Here is a 27,876-nt window from a genome sequence, read left to right on the forward strand (position 1 = left end):
GCAATTGAGACTTAATTTTCGACAGTTGTAAAAAAACAAATTGTGCCTTTAAGAAAGAGCGTCATACCTCCCCGATGCACCCGCGTCTATGACGTTTCCTTACTCCCGGCATGCACACTGGAAGTCCAATTATCGTTAATGGCGGGTATTTGCGCAAAACATGCTTATTTTAACCTGTCGCTCGCCAACCTTATGTGATAATTTAAAACGGGAGATTTCAAACTAATTGTCGTTGTGCGTTTGAAAGCATCTTCGAGGACAAACAAAGCGAAGGACCTGAATAAGAGGACCAGACGACATTGTAACTGTTGTCATGTGGCTGCTCTCCGTCAACTACTGACACAGGAAGACAACGTGCTTGAGTCGAGAAATAGCTTTAGTAAAGATGTTAGCTCACCTAAACGCCCCTCCCAAAGCTGCAACTTCAAAACTAATGCACAAGTAGCTAACTTAATGGGACGGAGGAAGTTTAGCTAGCACAGCAACTCGGCGTTCATTCATTTGGCCGTTAGTTTCGCTGCCATTAAATCTCTGCAATTTCATGAGGCGAAAATGATTTCTTTTAAATTATCAGTGTTGCTATTATTGATAACTATTACTCAGGTTTACAGTAGCTCGAAACTAAATATCCCAAAAGTGCTGCTACCACTTGCCAGAAGTACAAGAATCAACTTCACATTGGAAACTACTGAAGGCTGCTATAGATGGTGAGTGGAAAACACATGAAGCCCGAGGTCCGCTCATAAAACTGCATGCTGTGAGTAGGAGTGTCATATTGCATGGGGCTTGTCAGGCCACATGTCTTTACGGCACTGTACTGTCTGCAAGTCAGCTCATGGTTAATGTGCGGGGCAAACAAAACCGCTAGGTTACACATTGATAATATTTGCTGGTAGAGGCATTATGCTGCATTTCCACCAAAGTAAAAGAAACCCCTTTCTCAATGTTTATAGCTGTAAAGAAACTTATTATCTGTTCTTTAGCTGTGATAAAACCTTGGATGATCTGCGACCATAGTGATTTTTTTGTTTGAATGGTAAAATTGTTTCTACATAAGAGTACTGAAAGGTCATGCTTAATATCCCTCCTTTCTCAGCAGGAATAGATTCCTTACCCACCTGTTAATTTGCTTAAAGATAATCCATCCATAGAACTGCTTGACTCCTATAGCTTCTTTTTCCACAATGCTTTATTTGATTTTTGCTTCATATGTATGTGCCTCTGTCCTTTCTGTTGAGTTTTACAGTTATTTATTTGTTACTCCAATGTATTTTTTATTTTTGTATGTTTATATTGTGTATTTAAAGTTTGCAGTAAATTTGCAGCTCAACCCCAAATATGAAAATGTTATTCCACCTGAAATCTTTCAATGATGAAAGCGAGGGCAAACTGCTTTGTTTTTGAGTCAAATGAAGAACTTTATGGCTTCCCAACTGTACATTACTGTATGTTCATGATCTGTTTATTCTGGTCATGTTCTTCCAGGTCTTCCACTAGACCAGAGGTAGCAAGCATCCAGACTGTAGATGAAGTGAGCGGCAAAGGCTGCTCCAGGAAAGCTGTTCTCCAGGCCCTCTCCACCCATCCCTCCAGGCTGACCAGCATCATTCTGGCCGAAGATGTTGGTAAGTACAGTGATGCTATATGAATCAACAGTTAATAAACACAAGTAGCTCATTCAACAACTGTTCCTATATGTGAATAAGGAAATGAAACCTGAAATATTGTGGACTAGTTTTTTAAATGGTGAAAAAAGCAAAACAAAGAAAGTTAATTGACCTTGAAACAGTTTTGTTCTTGGAAATTATTTTTATGTTTGTTTGTTTTTCTGTTGCTGAGGATCAACTTCAACTGAACATAATAGGGTTGTGTTCAGCAGCAGATAAGGTCCAAAAAGTATAGGAGAATATTTGTACAACTAACTTTGTTAGATTATGATGCAAAATGATTTATGAATTTCTTAATTCCATTGAGCCCCCTGGTCACATACATACATACATTATATAATTAGATAAGGGAACTTGCTTAAGTTGTTCAGCGGCTGTTGGCAGGTTTAAAATGCTGCTGCTGGCTCGGTTTTCACTTCAGCCTTTGTGCGCATGTTTGATATCATAATTTTACAGGATGACGGTGTGATTTATTTTTTCCAACTGCAAGTTCATCTTGCAGTTGCCAGCACCTCCACTGGCGCATTTTATATGCAATGTCAGATTCACTGAACTTTTTTAAGGTCACATTTTTAATGTTCAATAATATGGGAAAATCGTGTATATTTAATAGTAAACTATATAATACTATAATACTGTTGTTCTGCCACTCCAGAATTAGGAAGCATTCTCAGCAGCAATACATAGGCCTGGCTCGTTAAGTGTATTTTTTTTATTCCTCAGCTTTCTGATTTTACATTAAAAGAAAATATAAATAATGTGTTCTAAAAGCCAGTAGTAGTTGCAGCCACACAACAAAATATAAGTATATATGGTGTACAGTAGTATCCTGTGTGAAATGTCAGATTTTATCAATCATATGTCATCAGAATCTCCTGGAAAATAATCTCCTGAAAGAATGCAAACCCTCAAATGTGCACTGTTAGCTATTCACATGGTCTTGATTCAAAATGCAGGTGACATAGACATATGTTCAGAATGTAAAGATATGCTCTGTTCCCGTCAGAGTAGCTAATAAAATGGCCAGGACCATGCAAATTGTCATTCTCTTGCACAGATGTGTTGCTCTATGCTCCATGTGATCTGCTGCCTGTGACACTGGTGGCCTGTCATGGTTGACTGAGCATTTGCTTTGTAATCAGGAAAATAAGACACACTGGCCCTTCCACCTACATCTCAAATGTCTCTTTCAAATAGAAAAATGGTTCTGTTCACACCTCAGTCACTGATTTAGAATGAGGCCTAACTTTCTCCAGCTGTTTTAGGTTTACCCAACCATAATCTGATATAATCTGTAACAACACCCCATTTAGCAGACAAGGTAAGCCACAACATTTGACTCAGTTGATAACAGTACGCTCTGCCAGGCGCAGAGGAAACTTTAGAGCTTTCAGTCTCCATTGCCATTTCCATACACTCATGATAAAGTGCTTCAGGAGATAGATTTCTATGCTTTGTGCCTCAGCAAGCATCACTGCCCTGTCTTTTTATAGTTTCTGTTCCATTACAATATCAGACTTTGTTATGTGAGCTTTTACATACGAGGTGAAATGCAGTATTGTAGTCCAGTATTTATTGTTTATATGATGTTTTGTCCTCTCTTCCATTTGCAGTTACGGGACAGGTACTGCGCTGTGATGCTATTGTCGACATCATCAGTGAGATCCAGATAGTGTCGACAACCAGAGAGCTACATCTTGAGGACTCGCCACTGGCACTCAAAATTCATGCACTGGACTCTGAAGGTGTCATATACTGTCTTATCACAGGATAAAATGATTCTTCTTATAGTCTGTTGGTGTTAAACATTCCCTTAAGACTTTTATGAGTAATTTACATCAGCAATTGCAATATTACTCCATTCTCCTATAGCAAGGAGTCCACATTTTATTGTTTATTTGCTGCTTTAAAGACTTCTCAGTGTAATGACTGAGCTGGCTCTAGGCAGCATTTCTTCCCCCTCAGGCTGCAACTGTGAGGTGGCTGTGTTTGTTCTGTTCGACTGGTTCCATTTAGGGCAGACACACTTAGTTTAATGAGCTGTAGCTACACCCTGATTCTTTCTGATGAAGGCTCCAGGGCCGGGTGCTTTGTTTTTGTTTGCTTTGGCCTAAAAGTGCATTTTAGATTCCTTAGATGGAGTAGATTGCAAAAGGACAGCATGCATCCTGTAATGAAATGCCTATTGGTTTTGTTTTCGCTAATTCGATTGCCAGGAGCTTTCAGAAATTGTTCTCACCATCCATTATACACTCAAGCATACCATAGTGATCTCAGCCTCGTAGCAAGTTGGAAGGTGTATGCAAATATGCTCTGTTCCTCATTATGCCTCACATAATAATTTTTATACTTATATTTAAGGTTCCTTGCTTAAGGTAAAAGCAATTCTCATTCTGGTCTTTTTATATTGCAGGAAACACCTTCAGCACCCTTGCAGGTCTAGTGTTTGATTGGACCTTAATGAAAGACGTAGATGTGAACGGATTCTCTGACTCTTACAATTCATTACGGTAAGATTCCCTGTGTTACAGCATTCAAACTCTACTGCACAGTCCGGTTTATTAGAAAATCTTACAGCAAATCAAAGGGTAACTATACATTTGTCAACTGACACTGATATGCTAACCTAACCTAACACTTGTTGTTTTACCAAAGTAGTGTGCTGACTGTATTTAACTTCTTGTTTCCTCTTCCTCTGAAAATGAATCATTCTTGAGGGCAGATGCAAGTGCCCATACCGAGTTCAGTTTCTAACGTATTTTCTAATCTGTCTCTTTTCTCTCCTCAAGGGTGCTTAAATTCTCTGAGTCCACATACACGCCCCCTGGGTACATATCTGAAATGGAGCGTGTTGGGAAACAGGGCGATATTATTTTGGTGTCAGGACTGAAAACAGGGCATGCTAAGCTGAAGGCCAAAATACAAGAGTCATTATATAAGGTAAGCTGTAAGGTTGTACAAAAACGTGTTTCTTGGCTGTTGACACAACCCCAAAGTTGAACTATTACAAGGGTTGTCTGGTCAATTTATAATAGAAAAAAAAGAAATCAGAAGATGAGAATAAGTTCTGGTTAACTGTGCCCTAATTGTGATCACTTATCTGCTCAGATTCAGACTAAAAATAGCTAAAGACTGCATAATATTAATGGCTCCTTCCTGCCAAAGCAGCAGTGGCAGTTGAGTTGTATTTCTTTCTTTTCAAGGAATTTGTAGCTCACATTTCTTTTCATCAGGCAAACCTTATATCTTTGTAATCATCCAGACAAGCTAGTATCAAAGTAAGAAGAAAGAAAAGTTATTTTAAGTAATTATATAAAATACTCAGAAAATAACCAATGGCCATATGCAGTTTAAATTTGTTGGTTTGATTTATATCATTAATCTGAAAATACTCCAACCAGTTTATTCTGGTTTGTTAAGGTGGGTAGCTGAAGCTGTGTTGTTCTGTAACTATGGTATCCATACCACAGGATGTGGGTGCTGCGGAGGTGAGACTGCTGATTTTAGAGAACATCCTGCTGAGTCCTGCACATGATGTCTACTTGTTGGCGGGAACTTCCATCAAATACAAAGTCCTGAAGATAAGACAGGGCACGATCACAGGTCTGACTCTGCAGATCATTTCACATTTACTTTAGATATTGTACTATTTATGAAACGGTATTTAGCAAGGTCACAGCCTAAGAATCGGTTGACGACATCGAAGTATGAAGCAAAAATGTTGGTTAAGTCATTGATGCCACTCACTTTGACGAGCGGAGCAGCTGCTCTGTTTCCGTTCCAGTTTCAAAGCTCTGTGTAGTGCAGAAATGCCACCTCTTAAGTTAATTTGTGTTTGTGTTGTGTTTGTCCAGAGCTGTCTATGCCGTGTGATCAGTATGAGCTGCACCTTCAGAACAGTGTGGTTGGCCCTAATGCAAACCCAGATGTTGCTGTGGCCAGTCTGGATCAAAGCATCTCAACAGTTACAGGAGTTCAGCTTGGACATATCAACGTGGTGCTGGATCATAAGAGTATCCTTCTGATAAATCACAATTGTTATTATAATGGCAGTGTAATGCAGTTTGCTGTGATATCTTAAGCTGAAAATATATATCTGCTAATTTGTGTTTATTAACTGCAGTGATTTAACGCTAACTCTTGGTTTTTGTCTGTGAGCAGAGACTCCGACTAAAATACTAGTTGTATTGTGAATTTGGTTTTAAAAAAAAAAAAAAAAAAAAAATTGGTCTTTATCCATGAATGTGCCTGATTTAATTTTCCTTAGTAGCTTCCATTTAGGCCTTCGAATGCAAGGAGTGTCTCGTCTACCCAACAGCACTCTATATGTGGTTGAACCAGGCTACCTAGGTGTGTTTCTCGCTCTACCATTGAAAACTTAATGAGAAGTAATTCGTAGTGTCAGTAGATAAGAGTTGGCTAACTTCTCTCTCTTTTAATTTGTTTAGGTTTTAAAATTTATCCAGGAGACAGCTGGGTGCTCGAAACAGGCAGAGTATATGATGTCTTCATCGAAGTATTTGATAAATCCGGCAACAAAATTTACCTCTCTGATGTAAGTGCACTTCAGTGAAATCACTAAGTTAAACGTGGAGTAAGGGATGCTAGAGAAAGCTGTTGGTATTTGAACTCAAGAGGAAAGAAAATACACCCCTCACGTTAGTGCTCCTTCAGAGGCTCTGCCCCCCAAATTCATGGATGCACATTGAGTTGGTGGACTGTCAAAACATCCATAAAGTTTTTACCAGCCCCGTTAGTCTCTGTACTTGCCCTCAGTGTGTGCATGTCATTCGCGGTGCGGGCCAGTCCCAGCAGACAAGTCCAGGGCTGAATTTTTTTTCCTAGTCCTAGACTGTGCAGCTCCTCACCCTTGCTTGATCATACCGCTTATTTTTCAGTTTTTGTTCTTCTGTTCCTCGGCTATCTCTCCTTGACAAAGCAATTATGTTGTGGAGAACCAGTAGATGTTCCTGCATCACCAAAAAAGTACAGTCGACTAGAATCACTTACTCCATCTTTAATTTACAAAAAAGAAGTTAATTGTGTATCTGTGTGAATGTCTATGTCTGTTGCTAAAAAATTTCACTGGATTAGCCCTGTGACCAGCAGTGGGTTGTTCTAGCTATCAATAAAATCAAATTTCACATTTCATAAGAACAGGAAACAGCCTCTGCTGAAGTTATAGAAGCTGTCTAATTTGTTTTCCTTGCTTGGTTTTCTCACAAACACTTTTTTCATTGGCGCTGCTTATTTGTTCAGTGTTATTAGCGGCATTGCGTAGACAATGGGTCTCATTCCAGTAATTTGAATAGGATTTTCCTGCACTGCCCTAAGAGTTTTATTAACCAACATTTCAAACCACTGATTTGTCACCAGTTTGAAAATATGAAATCAAAATCTTGATGCATAAAAAAGAAATCTACTGGCTGTGAAAGTTTGAAACTCTGTGTGTGGGTTAATTTGATTTTGCAGAATGTTCGTATCGGCACTGATTTTCCTGCGGAGTACTTTGAACTCCTGGAGTCTTCTCTGAATGGATCATATCATCGTGTCAAAACGCTCAAAGAAGGCCTGACTCTCATTGATGCTACCCTAAAGGCTGTTGTGGATGAAGTGAGTTTAATTGGAACTTTAATCCATCAGTCTGTATTTCATTTGGAGCATAATTATTGCATTAACCTTCTGCCCATTTCTCCCACTTCAGTAGAGAGAGCTTGATCATTTCCTGTGGCCTCTGTTCTGTTTCAGAGTGGAAGGGTCCATGCACTCGCCAACCCAGTCCACAATGAACAGGATGTGGAAATCTACAACCCCATAGTTCTTAGTCCGAGTATTCTCACATTTCCATGGCAGCCCAAAGTTGGAGCTTATCAGTACACAATAAAGGTAATTATTCCTTTTCAGCACGTGAGAAACTCTGTGCTTGAATGGCTTTTAATCTTTCATAGGACAGAAGTGTTGAGCATGAGTCCTTCTGTATGATAGTGTTTTTAGCAACTAGTCTTCTTTTTATGAGTCTAAATTAAGATTTTTGTCATTTTAACACTCAAAAATCAAAAATGAAAGACAACTCTTCTCTGGTGTTTGTGACAGGCGATGGGAGGGAGTGGAAATTTTAGCTGGTCTTCCTCCAATACAGCTGTTGCCACAGTGACGGTGAAAGGAGTGATGACAACTGTCAGTGACATTGGCGTCAGTATAGTTTATGCTCATGATCTACGCAACCCACTACACTTTGGCCAAATGAAGGTAAGTTGACATGGAAGACACCAACACACCTGTCAAATATTAATATGGAAGTAGTTTAAGATAATAATTTACAAAAATTTAACAAAAGCATACTAGTAGATTAAGACTTTAGTTTATTGTATAGGCTAAAACACAATATACTACCAGTATATATGTTAACAGAGTGATGGGGTCCCACTTGAATACACAGATATGGTTATTTTGCACAAGGTATTTCAGTCTCTGCTGTTTAACAGACAGAACGGTTGTAATAACAGTTGTGAGGTTGCCAGGCCGCTATCAATCAAATCTGATAAAACTACACCCACACAATTCCAAAGAAGCAGAATGGATGTTTAGGCTCAGTATTTAGTGGTATAGAGAATTATTTTAGATTTGAAACAAAATGTTCATGCATTTTCATTAAGTCTGGTGTGCCTGTCACCAAACATTGGTGGGGAAGATTACTTGGGACACTTGAGAGATGCTCATCATTTTTGTTCCCAAAGTAGCCACTACTTATATATCAAAACTATATTACATTATTATAGCTCAAATCTTCCCATTTTACTGTCATTCCCAGTCCTGAATCTTACACTCCTTAAAGCTGTTATGAACCTCTTTTCCCTCAGGTGTATGTTGTTGAGCCCGTTGCCATGGACTTTGCTCCTTGCCCAGTAGAGGCTAAGGTGGGTCTGGTTCTGGATCTGCCTCTCAGGATTTTCGGCCTGCTGGAGGAAGCGGAGAAAGAGCGGGTTATGTTGAGCGACTGCTCCCACTTTGACCTGCAGGTTGAGGAAGAGAGCCACGGTGTATTCCAACTGCTAGATGGTGAGCCTGGGTGATCTGACCAGGTCAGATGTAATGCAACAAATTTTCATGGAAATAATAACACAATGTTCTCATATGTAGCAGCTGGTCAGCTATCATCACATACTGTGTTTGTTTAGTGACAGTTAGTCGGTCAGAGTTATCACTGATAACGACTCCTGGCCATCGTTGGTTGAACCTGAGACATATGAGAAAATATTTAGGTTTATTTAGCAATGCTGGAGTGATGCTGTTTTATATGAGGAGGCCAGTTATGATGCTCATTATAATGTGTGTAGTCTTATTGTGTATTCAGTCCTGTGTGGGAGGGGCACATCTTGTGTTCAGTGTTGATTGTTGCTGTAGTAACTGTAATAAAAACCTAATTTATTACAGTCATTACTCAAAGATGTGCACTCTCTAAAGCAGTTTCACATTAAGGAGGAAGAATTAAAGAAATAGTAGTGTGTGATTTCTGCTTGACAAACAGTTTGTGCACAATCCTCTAACACTGAAGCATTTTTAATTATTTATGGCTTTGGATTTGGATGGATTGTCTTTACAAAGTGTATCTCTTTGAAAGTTCATCTGTTAGCAAGATCCACAGTTTTTCATTTTGGAATCTTGTATTATTTATCATTAGAGTGAGCTGGGACAAATAGTAAGACCTCTCTGTTCTCCAATGTGGTTTAAGACGGGAAGAGACATTAGTATGTCTCCGTGGTTATTTGTACATTGTCATTTCACTTTCTCTCTTACTCTTTGGCTTCCTCTATTCCTCCTCCTGATGCAGGGAGGTTGGCTCCAGGCCAGGACCACTGCAGTGGAGTGAGAGCCAAGGCCCTCGCGCCCGGTTATACCACGCTTACTGTCAGCTACACCCACGGCAACGTTCACCTCAGTGCCAAGATCACCATCGCTGCCTATCTTCCTCTTCGTGTGAGTCCAAAGGTCTCGTCCTTCCAGAATCTTGTTGATTAGCATGAACTTTGAGGCTTATCATTTTTGACCTCTTTTGCACATAATGGATACTTTCTCAGGGCCTCAAAAATTAAAGTCCAACTGCTCATTTCCTTTTGTGGATTTAATAATCTACCTCACATATTTTTAATGCTATGGGGCAACTGCAAGGTGTAATAATGTTGAACTTTACATGAAGTCTTTGTTGTCATTTCTTTTATTCTTTCATCTCATTTCAAAGCACCAGTTAGCTTTTGTCTTCTAAGGAAGCAAACTCACTCATGCACACAATCTCACAATTCACCCACACAGTTTCTCCTTAGAGTCAAAGCAGAAATGCGATGATCAGCGAGTGTTGAAATTTTCTCCTCCTGGGTTTCCTCTGCGCTCTATGCATTTTAATAATGCATTATACACTTGCTCCACTGATTTGTTTTCTATGCCTGGGTGATGGTATTGCACATGGCTGAAATTGACTTCAGCTGTTGTGGATCTGAATTTGACAGAATGATATGTATGATGTTGAGGTGACCCAATCTATCATGAAACATTTAGTCTTTCCTGATCCACAGATAACAGTAGCTGTGGTTTTCCTGCATATTACATTCAGATTAAACACAGAGAAAAAAGCTGTTTGATGCCACTTTTTAGACTTTGTGTTTTTTTTTTTTTTATCATGGGATTGAGAAGTATTCTTCAAAATGTTAGACATTTTTGTGATGTTTCTTCACATGTTGTGCCCTGGCAGCTAAAGGTTGACCCAGTTTTGTTTCTTTGCTGTGTAATACTGTGTATTTCAGCATATTTCCCCAGTTAAGTTCCTCTTTACACTAGAATAACCAAGCTTATATAAATTAATATGTGCTTTCATTTTTTTTAAGTGAAATATCTGTTTTGCTTTTGCATATTTACTGTTATTACATTTTGGTTTTTAAAAGCATTTATTCCTGAAATGTCCTGTTATAACATATATAAAAATGCTGTTACTTGGCAGGCTATTGATCCTGTCTCTGTGGCTGTGGTGACTCTGGGATCATCTAAAGACATGTTGTTTGAGGGCGGGCCACGGCCATGGGTTTTAGAGCCCTCAAGGTTCTTCTGCAACTTGAGCGCTGAGGATGAGGCCAGTGTGACACTAACTCTGACTAGTCCCTCATCTCACAACTACAACCAGCACTGGGTCAGAGCAACCTGCAGGGCCCTGGGAGAGCAGGTGAGATCTACTGAAATCATATTGTTTCTATTTACAATTCATGCACCAAATAAAGAATTGTATGTTTAGATTTCGTAACTTTTTTTTTTCTTAAAAAAAATTAAATTCTAGCCTTATAATCTACCTATAGTTATAGTTATACCCACTGTGTACGGGATTGTCCTTGCTGTATTAGTGTAATGCTTTTGCCATCAGCTTTCAACTGAGTTGTCATTATGTTATTCAGGTGCTGGAGGTGATGGTGGGGAACAAGGCCAGTGTAACCAATCCTTTTCCTGTTGTGGAGCCTGCAGTGGTCAAGTTTGTATGTGCTCCTCCGTCTCGCCTCACCCTAGTCCCAGTATATACGAGCCCACAACTGGACCTGAGTTGCCCGCTGCTGCAGCAGAACAAACAAGTGGTGTGTATGTGATGTAACAAGTCAACAAGCTGTGTTTAGCTGTGTTTGTTGTTTTGGGAGAAAAGCGATACCTACACCCTACAAGAGAAAATATTAACAGATTATGGTTATTAAAAAGTAGATTTATCTAAATGATATTAATGATTAATGATATTTTTCCATAATAGAAGTAAAACGTTTTCAAAATGAATCCATCATATAAACAATCTGTTTCTCTAGGTACCTGTTTCAAATTACCGCAACCCCATTTTGGACTTGGCTGCTTTTGATCAACAAGGAAGAAAGTTTGACAACTTCAGCTCTCTGAGCATGTTGTGGGAATCGACGAAGGTGTCACTGGCCAGTATTGAACCCACTATGGCTATGGAGCTGCAACTGTTCGAGGACGGCAACAAACAGATGAAACTTCACGGTAAAACATACCCAATCTGCTTAAACCTATTCGGTTTGCATTTTGTTTTGCTTTAAAGAGACAGTGGGTTGTCGGCTTAACGTCACTCTTTTGTTCAGAAAGTAATGGGTAAACAGGCTTTAATTCTGAGACAGTGGTGGCAGATGGGGAATTATATTATTATTATGATTATATTATCATTATGATTCACCTGTCATTGGGAATACATTTTTATTTCTTCCTGTTTGTTTCTATAGATAAGTGATGACAAAACGTTTGGATTGGTGTTGATGTAATCATTGATTGTGTTTGTTTTTGTTTCTGTGGCAGGACGTCAGACAGTTCTTGTGCACCATCAGACAGGCATCGCTGCCATTACAGTGACTGCTCTCGGTTACCAGGTTTCACATCTAGCAGCAGCCAAGGTTCCCAGTCCAGTAAGTGAAAACCAACAGCTCAACCATGAAGGGATGTCAAAAGGTTTTTCACTTCCTCTTAAAAAGCAGAAGCAGCTGAATAAAACATTTTTCAAAATATCAATGTTGTTCTTGCAATAAGGGCTCCCTTACAAAGAGATGGTGGGCTCATGAGATTACATGATTAAATAAAAGTTAAATATGCCTTCACTCCCTGTCAAATATTTATCAGGTCAGGTTATTTTTGACCAGACAAACATCCAACATTGGAAGATTTCCACTAGACTTTTAACTTGTAATTACATGTATTGCATTTCTGTTGTTCTTTTGATCTGTCCCAGCTTCAAATTCCTTATTCCTTATTCATACTCTGTTTGCCCTTCATAATTGAGCATTACCAGCACACTGTATTGTCTGTTTGTATAATATTTACATATGTAACCATAGCAATAATTCTGTTTCAACTCTTCTTCCACTTTTGGACAGTATGACCCCTTGACCCCTGTCTCAGCTACTCTGGAGCTCCTGTTGGTTGAAGATGTGAAAATCTCTCCTGACACAGTGACCATATACAACCACCCAGATGTGCGGGTAAGAGACAGATTTATCAGTGTTGGGGCCTCACACACATGTCATGCGTTGTGAGCACCACCTCTTGGCTTCCCATGGCTTGTTTTACTATATAGTATTATTAGTTTTTGATAATTAATCATAGATGAAATTATTTAATCTTCTCTGCTGCAGATCAAACAGTGGAGATTAATTTCATCACACTGGCAACAACTGAATGAATTTAAATGTTAATAACTATTGCACTAGACAAAGTGGAAACTTTGCTCAGTGGGCCTCCCTCTTCTAATCCTATGTGATACAGGGGCAATGTTTGGCAGGTGTTGGGGTTAAATAACAGCTAGTGACCTGTGTAAGAGGATTTAAGAGTGTGGGCAGAGGTCTCCTTTGATGTCAGGTGCAAGGCGACAAAAACACAGGCAATATGGAATCATTTTAGACACGTAATCATTTTCAGTTCTCTCACAATGCATTGATGTATGTTGTGTCGTAGGTGAACCTGGCCCTACGAGAGGGTTCAGGACACTATTTTGTCAATACCAGTGTGAAAGGGATAGCAGACGTGGTTTTCCAGGAGGCCCAAGGAACAACACAGGTAAGAAATAACATCTAGACTGTGATTTGTGAAGAATTATTTCTGCAGAATAAACAATTGTGATGCTGAGCAATATTGTGTATTATTTCCAAGAAACCTAATGATTGTTTTATTTTGGCTGGTTAATGGATTCAAGTACACCAATGCTCAAAATTGCTTCAGTGAATGCAGAGAATTGGGATTTTTTTTTTTTTTTTTTCTAATGAAAATATCACTTTGATTCTCTGTGTGTGCCCAGGTCTCTCCTGTCCACCCAGGGCTGGTGAAGGTGATGGTTCATGACCTGTGTCTGGCATTTCCAGCCCCTGCCGAAGCCACAGTACATGTTTCTGACATCCTGGAGGTTTATGTGAGAGTGGTTGACAAGGTCAGTTTTCATCCCTTATCTTGGAGGGTCCCGGTGTTAATTGACTAGGCGATCCCCATTGTCAGTACCACACATTCTTGAAATGCCTCAATGATGTCTGAACACTAAATACGGTTGTTCTCTTTTCTCACTTTCCTTCCCAAGTTTCATGAAGGCTAGCCTGTCTGGAATTAGTGTCATTAGGTTTGAACTACCTGTGAACCAAAATAATTATTTTTCTAATGATGGATGTCATTCATCTTGATTACAGGTGGAGATTGGCAAATCTGTGAGAGCTTATGTCAGAGTCTTGGATGATAACAAGAAGCCCTTCCCAGCCAGCTATTTCCAATTCATGAATCTAAAACTCAAGGCAGCTTCTGCACTAGTCTCTCTAAAGTAAGTAAGAGATTAAAAAAAGAAGCTAGATTTAAGAACTTGCAAGGATTCATGTAAGTGTCTATTTTTTTTTTTGCAGACCATTAGCAGAGTCCACAGAAAATGACACAGCTGTTTTCCTGGTGAAAGGTGTTTCAATTGGTCAGACCACTCTGTCCGCTGTTGTTGTGGATAAAAATGGGAGAAAAATTTCATCCCCACCTCAGCAAATTGAGGTATAATTTTGTTTGAATTTTTGTAACGTTAGTTCAAAGTTTGACTGCATAGGTGCAAATATTTTAACTTTTTTTTCTTTTTTTTCTTTTTTTTTTATTTCTAGGTATTTCCTCCATTCAAACTCATCCCAAGAAAAATGACTCTTTTAATTGGAGCAATGATGCAGGTATGTCTAATCCTGATGCCTGGGCTCTGTCTGGAAACAGCTGGCCTCAGTTCATCTTGCCAGACAAGTTCATCTGGGCGTCAGTTTATCTTCTAAAAGAGCACTGTGCCAGGACTTTTCTGGAAGGTGTTGTTTGCCTAATTGCTCCTGGTTCAAACATCCAGCTTGCCTTTCGTTTGGTTCTACTCGTGCTCTGATTAGAAAACATTTACCATCTATCCAAGAAGAATCCTAATTGCTGAACATTAAAGCACACTGCACTGCATGTTATTTGTGTTGGATCTCCATTTTCCTAATCTAGTAGAGTAGTTTAATACATAAAGCATACTAGCTTTCAGCGATTTATCAGACTCCTGCATTGATGAATGCAATTGACTAAACTGTCACTGTCTCTAATGTGAGAATGATTCTCATTTTTTCCTGTTTTTCTCTTTTTGAAACCATCCCTCCCCTTCTCATTCCTCCTGTCATTTATAGATCACATCTGAGGGAGGCCCTCAGCCGCAGTCCAATATCCTTTTCTCTATTTCCGATGAGGAGATAGCGTCTGTTAACGGCATGGGCCACGTCAGGGGTATTGCCATTGGTAATGTTACTGTGACTGGACTGGTCCAAGCAGTTGATGCTGAAACCGGGAAGCTAGTTGTTGTTTCTCAGGTAAGTGTTTGTATATTGGTGATGTGGACAAGTGTGTGGCTCACTTATATATTACAGATGAGAAGCTTATTCTCTTGTTTTCTCAGGATCAAGTAGAAGTTGAGGTTGTGTTTTTGACAGCCATTCGAATCAGAGCACCTATTACAAGAATGAAGACAGGAGCACAGGTATGATTTATTTATTTTTTGTAGAAGAGTTACAGAAGAAAATAATTCAGTACTCTCTACGGGTAGTATTGTACTCGCTGATTGCCTTGATATTAAGCTTGTTCCCTTTTCTAGATGCCTGTATATGTGATGGGTCTGACTAATAGTCAAACACCCTTCTCCTTCGGCAATGCTTTACCTGGGCTAACCTTCCACTGGTCAACCACCAAGAGAGACATCGTGGATGTCCAGTCAAGACACACTGAGGTACCCTGCACTCTGGGTTTTTGCTCTTGTATTCGACATCACATACAGTTTCTGTCACTGAACCATTCCTATTTTTGGCCCCTGTTGTCCCTTCGATCCTTTTATCAGATTGACTTAAGATGTGCTGTCTCTGCATTACAGTATGATTAAAAACCAGCATCTGCCTTGTCTCTGGTTCCTTGTCAGCCTCTGCCTTGTCCCTGCTTCCTCATCACTCTTGCCTTTTTATTTGATTTGCTGCTGCTATTTTTGCCGTTCTCATAATGGTGCCTGTCTCCTTCAGGCGAACGTGGAGCTCCAGTCAGAGCACAACTTTGGCATGATGGTGACTGGAAGAACAAGAGGGCGGACAGGGCTGAAGGTGGTGTTGAGAGTTACTAGCCCTGAGACTGGACAGCTATTTGGGAACCTTCAGGAGCTCAAAGATGAGATCCAGATCCAGGTACAGCACTGAAACTCCCTGTAGATACGCCTGAAAAACACTGAAGTAAACACTGTATCTTTGTGTCCTGAGCACCAGTATTATAAACACTCTATATGCACATATTTTATAAAGACCAATTTTATGGACTTCTGTGCTTATAATGACCATGCTCCCCTGCTGCTTCTTCATACTAGTGAAATCTGACATTTAAGGCAGCAGAGTGCTGAAGTTGCTGAGCTTTGGAATATCTGGAGTTGTTAACTTCATGAAGTGATAAGACTGCAGATTAGTTGGAGCTGAATGCATCCAGCCTCAAACTGCATTAAACTATGACATGTCACTAGTGCCTAAACATCAAAGAATGATTAAAGTCCTCTCATAATTGGAGTTTCAACATTTCGCTTTGATCAAGGTCTATGACAAGCTGCACATGCTTAACCCTGAAGTAGAGGCGGGGGAGTTACTGATGGCTCCAAACTCAGCCCTCAAACTCCAAACTAACAGGTGAGTTAAGTGCCTGCACGGTGGTTTCTGTCTCTTCTAACAGCATGTGCACAGCATATGTGGATTCCTTTAGCATCTTTTGTTGCACAATGCAAAATGACAGGAACATGTACATCAGTCAGAGACACCTGATGTGATTGTGTTCTTCTTTGTCCAATAGGGATGGTGTGGGCGCACTCTCTTATCGGATGCTGGATTTTCCCGACCAGGTTGTTATCGCTCAAGTGGATGATAAGGGCTTTCTCTTCTCTGGCTCTCTCACTGGCATCTCCTCTCTGCTGATCACCTCACAAGAGACCTTTGGTGTCAATCAAACTCTCATCCTTGCTGTGAAGGTCAGTTTGAGAGCGGCTGCATGAAACGTGTTTTAGATTTTTTTCTTTTAAAAGCAGTATCTGATGGATATTGAAAGTGAAATCCATCTCAGTCCATCTCAGGTAGGTCATTCGGTTTAACACTAAATTACGATAGAGTAGTTTGTCATTACAATATGCACTGCAGAGCAAAAAAACGGTGCTTCCCAAAGGGGAGCTGTTCAGAGAATGGTAGTTCAAGCAACTTCTTTAAATATACAGAGCATCCTTGTGTACTGTACATCTAGCATTTTTTATTTTTGTATAGAAAAGGCTTGGTTTTTATAAAAAAAATTGTTAATCTACAGAAAGCACTGTTTTATCCATCTGTTTGGCCCAAGCAAGAATACATTAGGAATATTCTGCTGTCCTAGATTTTTATGTAACATCTCTCTAAAATAGTAATATATCAAACAGTAACCATCTGTCAGCTGAGCTGTTTGGTTGTTATATCTGCTCCAGGCTTATTCTTAGTGGATTAGTATTGACCCTGGAAATGGCAGCTGACCTTGTCCCTGCAGTTACAGAGTGTGACCCTGACTCCTCCTTTCATTTCTCAGGTGGTGCCTGTGTCCTATGTGCGCTACAGTACCAGTCCAGTTCTCCACACACACACCAGAGAGAGTCTGAAAGCCTTCCCCTTGGGCATAGTCCTCACCTTCACTGTCCACTTTCATGCCAGCACTGGAGAGGTCCTACACAGCTCCAACTCTCACCTAACGTTTTCCACAAACAGGTCAGCCACACAACCTATAGGTTCTTTAACACTTCTCATTATGTTTTACGAGATGCGTTCATTGATATAATTCATGCACTCATTCGCACATTCTGTGTGACATCATGAGTGAAGTATGACGTCCAGATAAACAAAGGTGAGAAGAGGATATGTTTTGCCTCCTTCATAGTACCCCAAGGTTGAAAAGCTGTTATCCTGCTGTTCTGGGCTATATATAGAGAGAGAGTACCGCGGCCTTTCTTTTGAGTGGTCCATTCGTGCAACCTCATTCAGTCTAGCGTGACCTAATGTCTCCCACTATTTCAGATTCTGCCAGACAAGTCGTGTCAACCCACAAACTACTCACCCTCTCCCAGCTGAACAGAAAATGTGTTTCAGTCGGAATCTAACACTGTTCTCGGCGTAAAAATGCCAAACATTGATTCTTGACACAATATCCATTTTTACAATTTAATTTGCATGTATTTTTCATGTTGTATTTTTATGATATTGATCCATGCAAGGTATACCAATAACACTGGAAAAAGAAAAAAAAATTCCATTCTTGTATACAGCCAGTGCTGTGATACATCAAACAACTTTTTGTTCAGACTGTGAGCATTATTATTTGCACAGTGTAGCCAGAGTACTTGAGGTCATGGCAGGATTTAGTGGCGGCCTCTACGTGGAGTTCACAACATTAATTTATTGGGCTGTTCCTCATTTCAGATGTATTAGTTTCCACGTGAGTGAGTGAGCTAAAATAATGGGAGTGTTGGGCAGGGAGGAGCTGCACTCCCGATGAGGGACTCCCTCATCTGTCTGCACAATAAATTGATTCTATTACCTTGTTCTCCAGGAGCTGACAGACAATTTTAGGGCAAAAGTATCAAAATCAGAGTAGTAAAAGGCCAATAGTCTTGGGACTAAGAGGGTTGGACTGCAATTAGATCCTATGTCTCCAAGGAGGCAGTTGGATTTTACTGATATCTGTGGTGGGAGCACTTTGTTCAGAACCATTTGTTCAGAACGGATGCTTGGAGATGAAGGTGAAAACAATTTTTTCAGGGGGAAAAGATGAATACAGTTGGACATTGGACTGTTGCAGTGGGAAATAAAACATTATAGCATATGAAGTGTTGTTTTTTAAAAAACCTCTTGAATGTGTGGTTAATTTAAGCACATTTAGTATTGGCCCAATTCAGTTTACCAAGGTCTTCAGTAACAAAGATGGTGGCATTTATGATAACAAATGAGTTCATTAGAATGACAGGTAAGATGAGCGGGGTGAATGAGGAGCAGAAGGGGATGAACAGACAGTCAAATGGGGATCAATGATGGGATGTGGAGTGTTGCAGTGAAGAGTGAGAAATTTGATTTAAGCAGGACGTGGTCTTTCCTCTTTAAACTTAGTTACAATAACTTCATATTGCAAATGTTTGACCTTTTGTTAATGAATAATTGTATTAATGAATAACCCGCTAATCCCAAAATGATACAGATCTACCAGGTGTTTTTGATGTGTTTATTCTTACCAAGCCACTTATTAGGAACACCTATATGCCTATATAATGCATGCATAAAATCAGATACAGGACCTTCAGTTAATGTTGCTCATCAAACATCAGAGTGGGGAAAACAATGTGAATAGTGTGAAAAACAAACATTCAGTAAGCACCAGATAGGTCAGAGGAGAATATCCAGACTGGTTGGAGCTGATGGAAAGGCTACGGTAACTCAGGTAACCACTCTTTTCAACTGTGGCAAGCAGAAAAGCATCTCAGCACAACACGTTGAACTTTGAGGCAGATGAGCTACAACATCAGAAGACCACATTAGGTTCCACTCCAATCAGCCAAGAACAGAAATCTGAGGCTGCACTGTGCACATGCTCACCAAAACTGGACAGTAGAAGGCTGGAAAAGCGTTGCTTGGTCTGTTGAATCTGGACTTCAACTGAGGCAGCAGGTGGTAGGGTCAGAATTTGGTGTCAGCAGTATGAATCCATGGACCCAACTTTCCAGGCCAGTCCAGGCTGGTGGTTGTGGTGTACTGATGTGGAGAATGTTTTCTTGGCACTTTTGGCCCCTTGATACTTATCAATCATGATTTTAATGTCACAGTCTGAGTATTGTTGCTGGTCATCTTCATCCCTTTATAGCCACAATTTATCATCTTCTAATGGTAACTTCCAGCATGCTAACGCACCTTGTCACAAAGCAAAAGTCTCAAAATGGTATCAGTTCAGTGTGCTTCAGTGGCCTCCTCAGTCACCAGATCTGAGGTCGGAGGTTGGCAGCGCGAGTGTGATGTGATGATGAGAAATGATGTGATGCAGTCATATCAACATGGAGCAAAATCTCTTCAAAGAACTGAGGCTGTTTTGAGAGCAAAGGGAGGAACTATCTAATATTAGTTTGGTGTTTCTGATAAAGTCTGTGATGAGTGCATGTTGTTTGTGGTTTAGTTTAATTAATTTAGGTCAAAAGATCTTGTTTTCTTAGAATTTAGATTTATTTTTTTATTTATTTTTTAATCTTTGCTTGTATTTGACAGTCAGTGTAGAGGTAGACGGACAACAAGTGGAGAGAGTTTTACAAAATGCACCAAACATAATTTATAATGTATCTTTGTGAGAGTTTCATGGGTCAAGATTAACAAATAGTTTTAGAACACCAATTTTTCACTATACTTAATCTCTTTTTTTATTTATTGCTTATACTCTATTTCCATTTCACAAAATAAAAGGAATTTCTAAAAGAAATGATGAATAAAATAACATTCTGGTACATTGATATCAGAGGTTTAGAGTCAAAAGTTCTGTTTGGTGGTAGCACTTACAAATCAATTATGATTTGTTTTATTAATGATAGAAAATATATCCATAACATAAAACCTGTACCTCTGTTCCGTCCTGCAGAGATGACCTGGTGCAGGTGGGGGCTGGTCCTGGTAACCACACTCTGACGGTGCGGACGGTCAATGTAGGCCTCACCCTTATTGCAGTGTGGGACAGTGAAAACATGGGAGTCGCAGACTATGTCCCAGTTCCTGTTGAGCATGCTATCTATCCACATGAGGCCCACAGACTGGTGGTGGGAGATGTAGTTTGCTTCGCTGCCCATTTAAACAGCCCAGACGGTGAGAGGTTCACATGTTATTTAAGCAAAATCAAGCAAAAAAATCTTGGATTTAATAAAATGTTGGCTTTTGATTTGGCTCTGTAATGATGACAGTCTAGTTATGTATTAGCTGCCTTTGTGTTCCTCTACATCACCAACTTTCTTGCTCTGCTTTTTATTCAATTCCCTTTTAAGAATAGAGTGCCATTCATCTCAAGTCCATTGGAATACTTCATCAATACTATTTCATTTTACAAGCGGTTTTTAAAGCTGGACATTATCCTGCCTTCTCTGCAGGTGCTCATGGTACTTGGAGTTCCTCAGCTAATGGTGTTCTTCAGGTGGATCCTAAAAGTGGTGCAGCTGTAGCCAGAGACTCTGGGACAGTTACTGTGTACTACGAAATACCTGGTGTTTTGAAAACGTACAGAGAGGTATGTCATCTTTAGGTAGAAAGTACAATCTTAACTATCTGACAGACTGTGATGAAGCATAATGTGTACCATAGTATATATGTTTTTTTTCTTTTAGTCATTGCTGTGATGAATGAGCTTCAAGAAGCAAGTTCTGAGTGCTGTAATTATGCAAGCAGCTCACGTCTCTTCTCTCTTTTATTTCTACTCTCGACATCTCTATTCTCCAGAGCTTTTAATCTTCTACTGCCAGTGCATCACACTGTATCAATCCTTCAGCAATATATCATAACGAGAGTGAGAGTACAACAGGTGTATATTGTATCCATCATGGCCTTTCAGTACCATTTTTATGCCTCATGTATACGTGACATTACCACTGTGGAGAGTCTCATACGTGGTGGTGCGTGGAGTGTCACCGTACTCTATCCAGTCATGTGCCTTCCTGCTTGTGAGCTTGATGATTGATGAGATATACTGCAGGGTATTTTATCTTAAACAGAAAGCTCATAAGCATTATAACAAGATGAACTGAAAGAAGATGTGTTTTTTTTTTTCTTCTTTATCAGTGTGAGAGGAGACAGTGATAGAGGTAGCAGTAATGTTATATTGAAACACTCAACTGTGTTTTAATTAGTTTGTTTAACTGACAGCCTAACATGATTGATGAAAACAATTAGTTGTGGATGTAAATAATAATATGATTATTCCAAGCACACAACTGAATCTTCTTTGGATTTATTGGCTGCTCCCTGTCTCTCTCTGGTTCTGTAGGTAATAGTGGAAGCAGCTACAAGAACGGCAGCTATGGCACAGGCTGCACCAGTCAGGAACGGCAAGGAGACAAAGGTCCTACTCACAACCAGAGATAGAGGAACAAACCTCATTGGTACGGAACTGACTCAGTTATAGTTAAGCAGCAATTAAGGGATTAGCTCAACATTTTTTTGAAACACTGTTATTCACTTCCCATTGAGAATTGGAGAATGAGATTAATACCTGTCATGTCTGTAGAGTAAATATGAAGCTGGAGCCAGCAGCCTGTTAGCTTCTCTTAGCCGACCACACCTCCAAAGATCACTAATTAACACATTATATCTTGTTTTATTTAATCTGTAAAAAAAAAAAAAAAAAAAAGTGTGAAATCAATATTTTGCTGTCTTTATTATAGTTGATATATGCACAATTATTTCTTGACTGTGACTTGTAACTTCTGGAGTATCTTTTGGCTTCCTGGCACCTGCACAGAACTAGAAAATAGTCTGGCACGTAATCTGGAAATTGTCTTTTTTACACTGTGATTTTTGCACAAATTTAACTAAGTACATATAAGGTATTGATTAACCTTTGTGGGAGGTGCTGTGGGAGGATTTTGTTACCTTAGGATAAAGCAGACTAGTTGTCCCCCCAGTTTCCAGTCTTTGTGCTAAGCTAAGCTATCCATCAGCTGGCTGTGGGAGTATATTTTACTCAGATATAAGGCGGTATCTTCTTATCTATCTAAACCAGCATATTTCCAAAAAATGTACTTTTGTTGTAACTATTCTTTCAAAACTCTATATAAACAAAAATCAGAGTGATTAATATTGACATCAATTTTTCTCGATTTAATGACTGTGTGTGATGGAGCACAAAGGTTTTGTATGTCTTATTCCAATGTGCTTTACCCTGCAGGAACCTGCTCCTCTGCCCAGACTGAAGCTATTCCTCATCTGCATCCAGAAACCTCGGTCAGCTGCCAGCCCAGCTTCACCAGTGATGCTATTGACTTCCCTGCTACTGATGTCATCAAAACACACATCAGCTTCGACGCCAGCATTGGTAAGCCTGAGATGACTTGAGACCAGAGATCACACCTGTGGTGATGAACCATGGTTGTGGCGTTGGGGCTCTCCTCTTTACCTTTAGACCATGGATTGTATTGAACCTAGTGGTTTAACATCAACTGAATGCTCCTTTTCTCTTTCCTCTCTTATCTGTTCATACTTTGACACTCGTACCATTTTCTACCTTTTTTTAGAAGCATTTTGTTTTCCAAAATAAAATTATGTTTTGACCTAACTTAGACACAGTGTTTATGTGTATTCTCTGCACGAGGGGCAGGAAAATGCTGTTTACAAGGGCATAATCAATACCTGCATTGCCCATGGAATGAATTTAGCAGTGACTATAAAAGGTGTCCAGGTGACATATTGAACTGAGGAGGTTCCCTATTGCTTGAAAGCACTGGTCTAATTGTGTTTGCGGTTTGGGACTTCACCTCAGTTGTTTGCTTATGTCTGAGGGGATCCACTGTGTATGTACAAGGCTATAACCATTCAGCTGAGTTGCACTGAGGTCCTAATGGGAGCAATGCCCCTCCCTAACAAATGGGAGTGGGAATACTATGTATATTCCTTGTATGCATCTTGCACCTTTTTTGAGACACTGTGACATCCAGCGTCATTTCTTGACCCAAAGGCACACATCAATAATTTATGTTGTACTACATTTCTGTCTCTTTCGATCCTCGCTCCAGGCCTCTACACATGTTCCGTGACCTTGCAGCCAATGTCTGACCAACAGACCCGTGTGCTCAGCATGTCCATGACCAACCTGCTTGTGAAAGCAGGCCTGGAGGGCAGTACATTCTCTGGGGATCAGGTCAGTGCCAGGCTGCCCATAGAGCCAGGCCTCTACTCCGACAAGACTGAACTGCTGCTTTCAAACCTGCATCCATCAGCTGAGCTCACAATCTACGGCCCCACTGCCGCCCTGACCAACATGGAGGTCAGACAACAACTTTGTTTCTCTTGTAAACTATGGCATTGTTAAATGTTTACAGTTTATGACCCTTGTTAATGAAAGGGGGGGAGGGAGAGAAAAAAGTTAGCATTTAATTTTCTGTGTCTTTAGGTGGTGTCTACTTCTCCCAACATTGCTGTCCAAGAGAAGGAGGTACATCATGGCTTTCCCAGTTTCTCAAAGTATACCGTCGGTGCCATGGACCCTCAGGCAGCAGTTTCTGCTTCTATTTCTATAAGCAGCACTTCCTCCGGCCAGAGTCTCCTCATCCCAGTCACTTTGATTCATGTAGCTGATGTCAGCGCTGCAATGCAAGGTCAGATATCCTCTCAGTGCAAATGACAAGTCACTGTGCCTCAAGCCACAGTCATTTTGCATTAAGAGTTTTTTTTTTTTTTTTTTTTTTATGTGTCAGGAAAGTTAATAGGGCTGTCACCATTTCAAAAATCAAGTTTGAACAAATTACAACTTATATGTAATTCGTTGTAATTAATTTGCAACCCATGCAGCCTACTCCAAAAATAAGTTGTAGATTTTTACAGTGTTCCTTTCAGTTGCTTTGCCTCCACCGCCTTACTGCATGATAAGCTAACATTACTGTAAGGCAGGTGCATTGTACAGTGTCAGCACAACAGCCTTACCTTTATCCACAGTTTTTCCACACATTACTTCTCAGATGGTTTATTGTAATGGTTATCATAGTCATAATTTTGCAGTAGGAAAGATAATCATAGCCAAATTTACTGAGGACAACAGGATATGCACTGGGCATCTGCTGAAGTACAAGTCACAGCCTGTTGAGTTTACACTGAGATGTTTCAATTGGAAAGAATGATTGCAGATTAAATATTTAAATGTTGTGTAGTTTTGTTCAATGATCTGTATTCGTCATCTGTAGGAAATAAACAAACTGACAAGGCAGGTTTTCAAAAACCATCCTTCCATTCAGATTTCAGTACCATTGTAACAAGCATCATTATCCCTCTGTGCCATAGTTAATATTTGTTAGTGTGTTGTATGTTCTCAGTACTTTGGAGAGGTTTTGACAGCCTGTTATCTCCGCCGCTCTGTCTCAGCAGCTGCTGCTCCAGTTGTTAACATGGAGGGGGACCACTCCCTGCAGAGCTTCGCAAACAGCTACCAGATGATGTTCTTCACCCTGTTTGCCCTGCTGGCCGGTACAGCCATCATCATCATCGGTGGGTCACCTCATTTCTTTTGGAAATGCTAAATAACAGGATTATTTTGTATGATAATGAGTAACATCTATTCACTGGTAAATGTTTGGATTACCAGTAATTGTTTTCAACCTCATAATTTCATTCCTTATTTGATGGACTTAGTTTTGTGTGGCATTTGTGAACAGAGCTGTTTTATTTTTGTCCATTATTTTTGTATTTTATTTTTACTTTTATTTTTCTCTCTAAATGTAATAAGGGTAGCTTAAACGAATGCTGTAATTTCTTTTCTATTAATTTGAAAATGTCTCCAACATTGCAAGTGCTGGCTCAGTTACTAAAGGAATCTGACAAGTTCATTTAAAAATTAAGCACAATCACAACTTGGCAAAATCTGTTTGTGTCCCATCAGTGGTGGTAATGATTTGAAGCACTTAAAGTTGTGAGGGTATTTTTAGACATAATGTATTTTTTATTCTCTGCAGTCCTCCACACAGTGTTCTCTCCAAGGGAGCAAACTTATCACCCTGCTTTCATCCAGAGGACACCACCGCACATCACGGGTAGGACACTGTCACTGTGACACTTTCCTGCCACCGCTATTAAGCAAATAAAGACATACATGAAGCGTACATCCAAGCAGATTAACTGCTATATGTCAGTGCATGTTTTTATATATTTGAGCTCAATAGTTCACTGACCTTTTAATGAATAAAGAGAAGTTTGTGTAATCCCTAAATCTGTGATGCTACTCGGCTGTAAGGCTCCACTGAGAATTAATTAGAAACGAAAAGAAGAGGGTTCTTGATAGAATCCAAGACAATTATTTTGCAGACAGAATTTTTTTTTTTTTTTTTTAATGCTTCCTCACCCATTGTAAATTAAAGGTCATTTGGATGTAAAACCAAGAAAAAAGCCTTGTATCCGTCCCCAAATCTCCAATTTATCACAAATGAAGCTGCTGCAATGCCTGGGCTCTGTCTGCTACAGCATGTGTGGCAGACATTAATATGTGTTATCAATACAAGTTAGGCTGTTTGATTGTGACTTTTGAACCAAGTTGCATTCCCTTTTTAAATTCTGCCACATTTGTCATAAGCTGATTTGCTCTACTTATCTTTTGTTTATACTTATTTTCTTTCCATAAAGTAAGAATTATTCTGCTGTAGATTCTTTATTTACCCAGTGCTGTATTTTTGTCTTTTTTTCAGGTTTAGACTCTCCAGTGGGGAATTCCTTCAACCGCACAATACACAGAACCGACCCAAACGGCAGCCCCAGGTTGCGTCTCTATTCTCCAGACTACAGGTCAGACTGAAGCCCTCTGTCTGGTCTCTGTTCTCGTAAAGTAGAACACCACAGGCCCTTAACACATACTGAATGTGCCTCTGTCCCTCCAGATGAATGCTGTGGGATGTGACTGCAAAATCTCAGTTCCATTGTCTTCGTGTTGATACAGAAACTTCATTTTCAGAACAGCATAGCAATTAAGAGCTGCAAGACGATAACAGAGCTATTTTCTTTGTGTGTACGTTTTTGCGTGTGGAAACAGGTTTATATATACAGTATATATGTCTTTTGTGGTTTGCCATGGAAATAGTTTTTATACAAGACCACTCTGTTATTAACAGATCTTTTGAAGAAAGAGTGCTTGAAAACCAAATCACTAGTTTGTGTTTAAAAAAAAAAAATGTTGCTTTGTGTGTTTAACGTGTATTTGTGTGCTACTCATCATATTGGATGTGAAATTTAATAACTCAGGATGAACCAGTCTTGTATTTTTTTGAGCAGAAACTGTCTTTCATTATGTTGTAGCTTATACATTTTGTGAAAAGGTTGTCCACTGAACCCGTCCTCCTCAAAAGGTGATGAACCCTTCAAATGTGCAAAATCCGAACGACAAAAAGGTTGGTTTATTTCTGTTTTGGGCATTTCTGGGATAATTTAAATTCCCGATTATTTAACATTACATTGAGCCACAGCACATGCAGCTCCTGTCTAATTCATTAATGTGAAACACTTAAGAAATGTGAACCATCATTCAGTTTTTATGCCTCTGTTGCTTCATTGCAAAATCAATCAAATGTGACCTGGTCTTGTTTCTGAAAATGTAACAATTCTCTGTTTGTTCTTACCTTCCCACATTTCCAGAAACATGTTACTGTAGCACTGTTGAGTTGCTGGGGACATAGGAGTGTGACTTAATTTTAAATAACATATTTTTGTATTCGAAGAAAAATGTTGACGAGGAATGGTATTTATGTTAGCTAGTGACAGTGAGTTTTACTAAGACGGGAATGTGCGTGACGATAAATGGATTCAGTGTTTTTGTGTTTAAGATTCTTAGTCATGCCTTACAATCATATCTGAACAGCTTTCTGCACTTAATACAGACACGAGTTTGTTTGCTTGTGTGAATATGCTCCTGCCTTTGCTAATTAAAGTTTTCACTTTTTACGTCCATTTTTCTTGCATTGAAAAGTTTTTTTTTTTTTTTTTTTTTTTTTTTTTTTAAATCACAACAGTTAACGGACTGTCTGTTTAACAGAGAATTTTGACAGATGAGCAGTTGCACAGAAAGCTTCTTTTCTTCTCTGAATAATTAGAAATGCACATATAGATGCAGTCTGAAATAAAAACTGGAGGTTTTCCTCCACAAGCAACACTGATTCTGTCACTCACCCACTCAACATGTAATTTTCTACACTAACATCCTGGTGAATTAATTTTCTGCATCAGTGCTGTTTCATTTATCTGATTTTTTTATTTTTTTTTTTAAAATACATTTTGTGTTCCTCGTTACATGTTGTTGACATCTAATCAGTTTTCTCCTATTCAATATTGTTAATGTTAGTCTGCAGTTTTGGGACACAGTTTAATTATTTCATTGTCTTATCTGTAGTATTTCTTCATACTTTATTTCCCTCATTATTGTC

At 39.5% G+C, this 27,876-nt stretch overlaps 1 protein-coding gene across 3 annotated transcripts; it reads left to right on the plus strand.

Annotated features, from left to right (window-relative positions):
• The first annotated feature begins 93 nt into the window (after positions 1–93).
• On the plus strand, positions 94–27,403 carry nup210 (nucleoporin 210). Of its 3 annotated transcripts, XM_056385419.1 has the most exons (41): positions 94–707; positions 1,486–1,625; positions 3,281–3,412; positions 4,081–4,177; positions 4,457–4,607; positions 5,138–5,270; positions 5,522–5,680; positions 5,949–6,017; positions 6,116–6,222; positions 7,140–7,280; positions 7,416–7,553; positions 7,761–7,916; positions 8,528–8,726; positions 9,499–9,644; positions 10,660–10,878; positions 11,105–11,278; positions 11,498–11,690; positions 12,000–12,106; positions 12,572–12,676; positions 13,149–13,250; positions 13,489–13,617; positions 13,868–13,995; positions 14,075–14,210; positions 14,315–14,377; positions 14,855–15,034; positions 15,121–15,201; positions 15,316–15,447; positions 15,731–15,889; positions 16,284–16,375; positions 16,536–16,710; positions 17,289–17,464; positions 20,364–20,584; positions 20,863–20,999; positions 21,753–21,867; positions 22,653–22,799; positions 23,497–23,747; positions 23,874–24,078; positions 24,839–24,961; positions 25,426–25,503; positions 26,152–26,248; positions 26,341–27,403. In XM_056385419.1, exons 1-41 carry the CDS (start codon positions 553–555, stop codon positions 26,342–26,344), a joined length of 5,652 nt encoding a protein of 1,883 aa, XP_056241394.1. In that variant the 5' UTR covers positions 94–552; the 3' UTR covers positions 26,345–27,403. The 3 variants fall into 3 exon arrangements, with proteins under 3 accessions (XP_056241394.1, XP_056241392.1, XP_056241393.1); XM_056385417.1 differs by having other exon boundaries at positions 26,152–27,403; XM_056385418.1 differs by having other exon boundaries at positions 24,842–24,961; positions 26,152–27,403.
• Positions 27,404–27,876: the final 473 nt, after the last annotated feature.

This window comes from Seriola aureovittata, chromosome 9, assembly GCF_021018895.1.
Source record: "Seriola aureovittata isolate HTS-2021-v1 ecotype China chromosome 9, ASM2101889v1, whole genome shotgun sequence".
NCBI classification, from domain to species: domain Eukaryota; kingdom Metazoa; phylum Chordata; class Actinopteri; order Carangiformes; family Carangidae; genus Seriola; species Seriola aureovittata.

Excerpts from the sequence above, each read along its gene's own strand:
- nup210 (XM_056385417.1), top strand. The coding sequence starts at position 553 with ATGATTTCTTTTAAATTATCAGTGTTGCTATTATTGATAACTATTACT. Across the intron at positions 708-1,485 it reads ACTGAAGGCTGCTATAGATG|GTCTTCCACTAGACCAGAGG; the intron begins GTGAGTGGAAAA and ends ATGTTCTTCCAG. Across the intron at positions 5,271-5,521 it reads AAGACAGGGCACGATCACAG|AGCTGTCTATGCCGTGTGAT; the intron begins GTCTGACTCTGC and ends GTGTTTGTCCAG.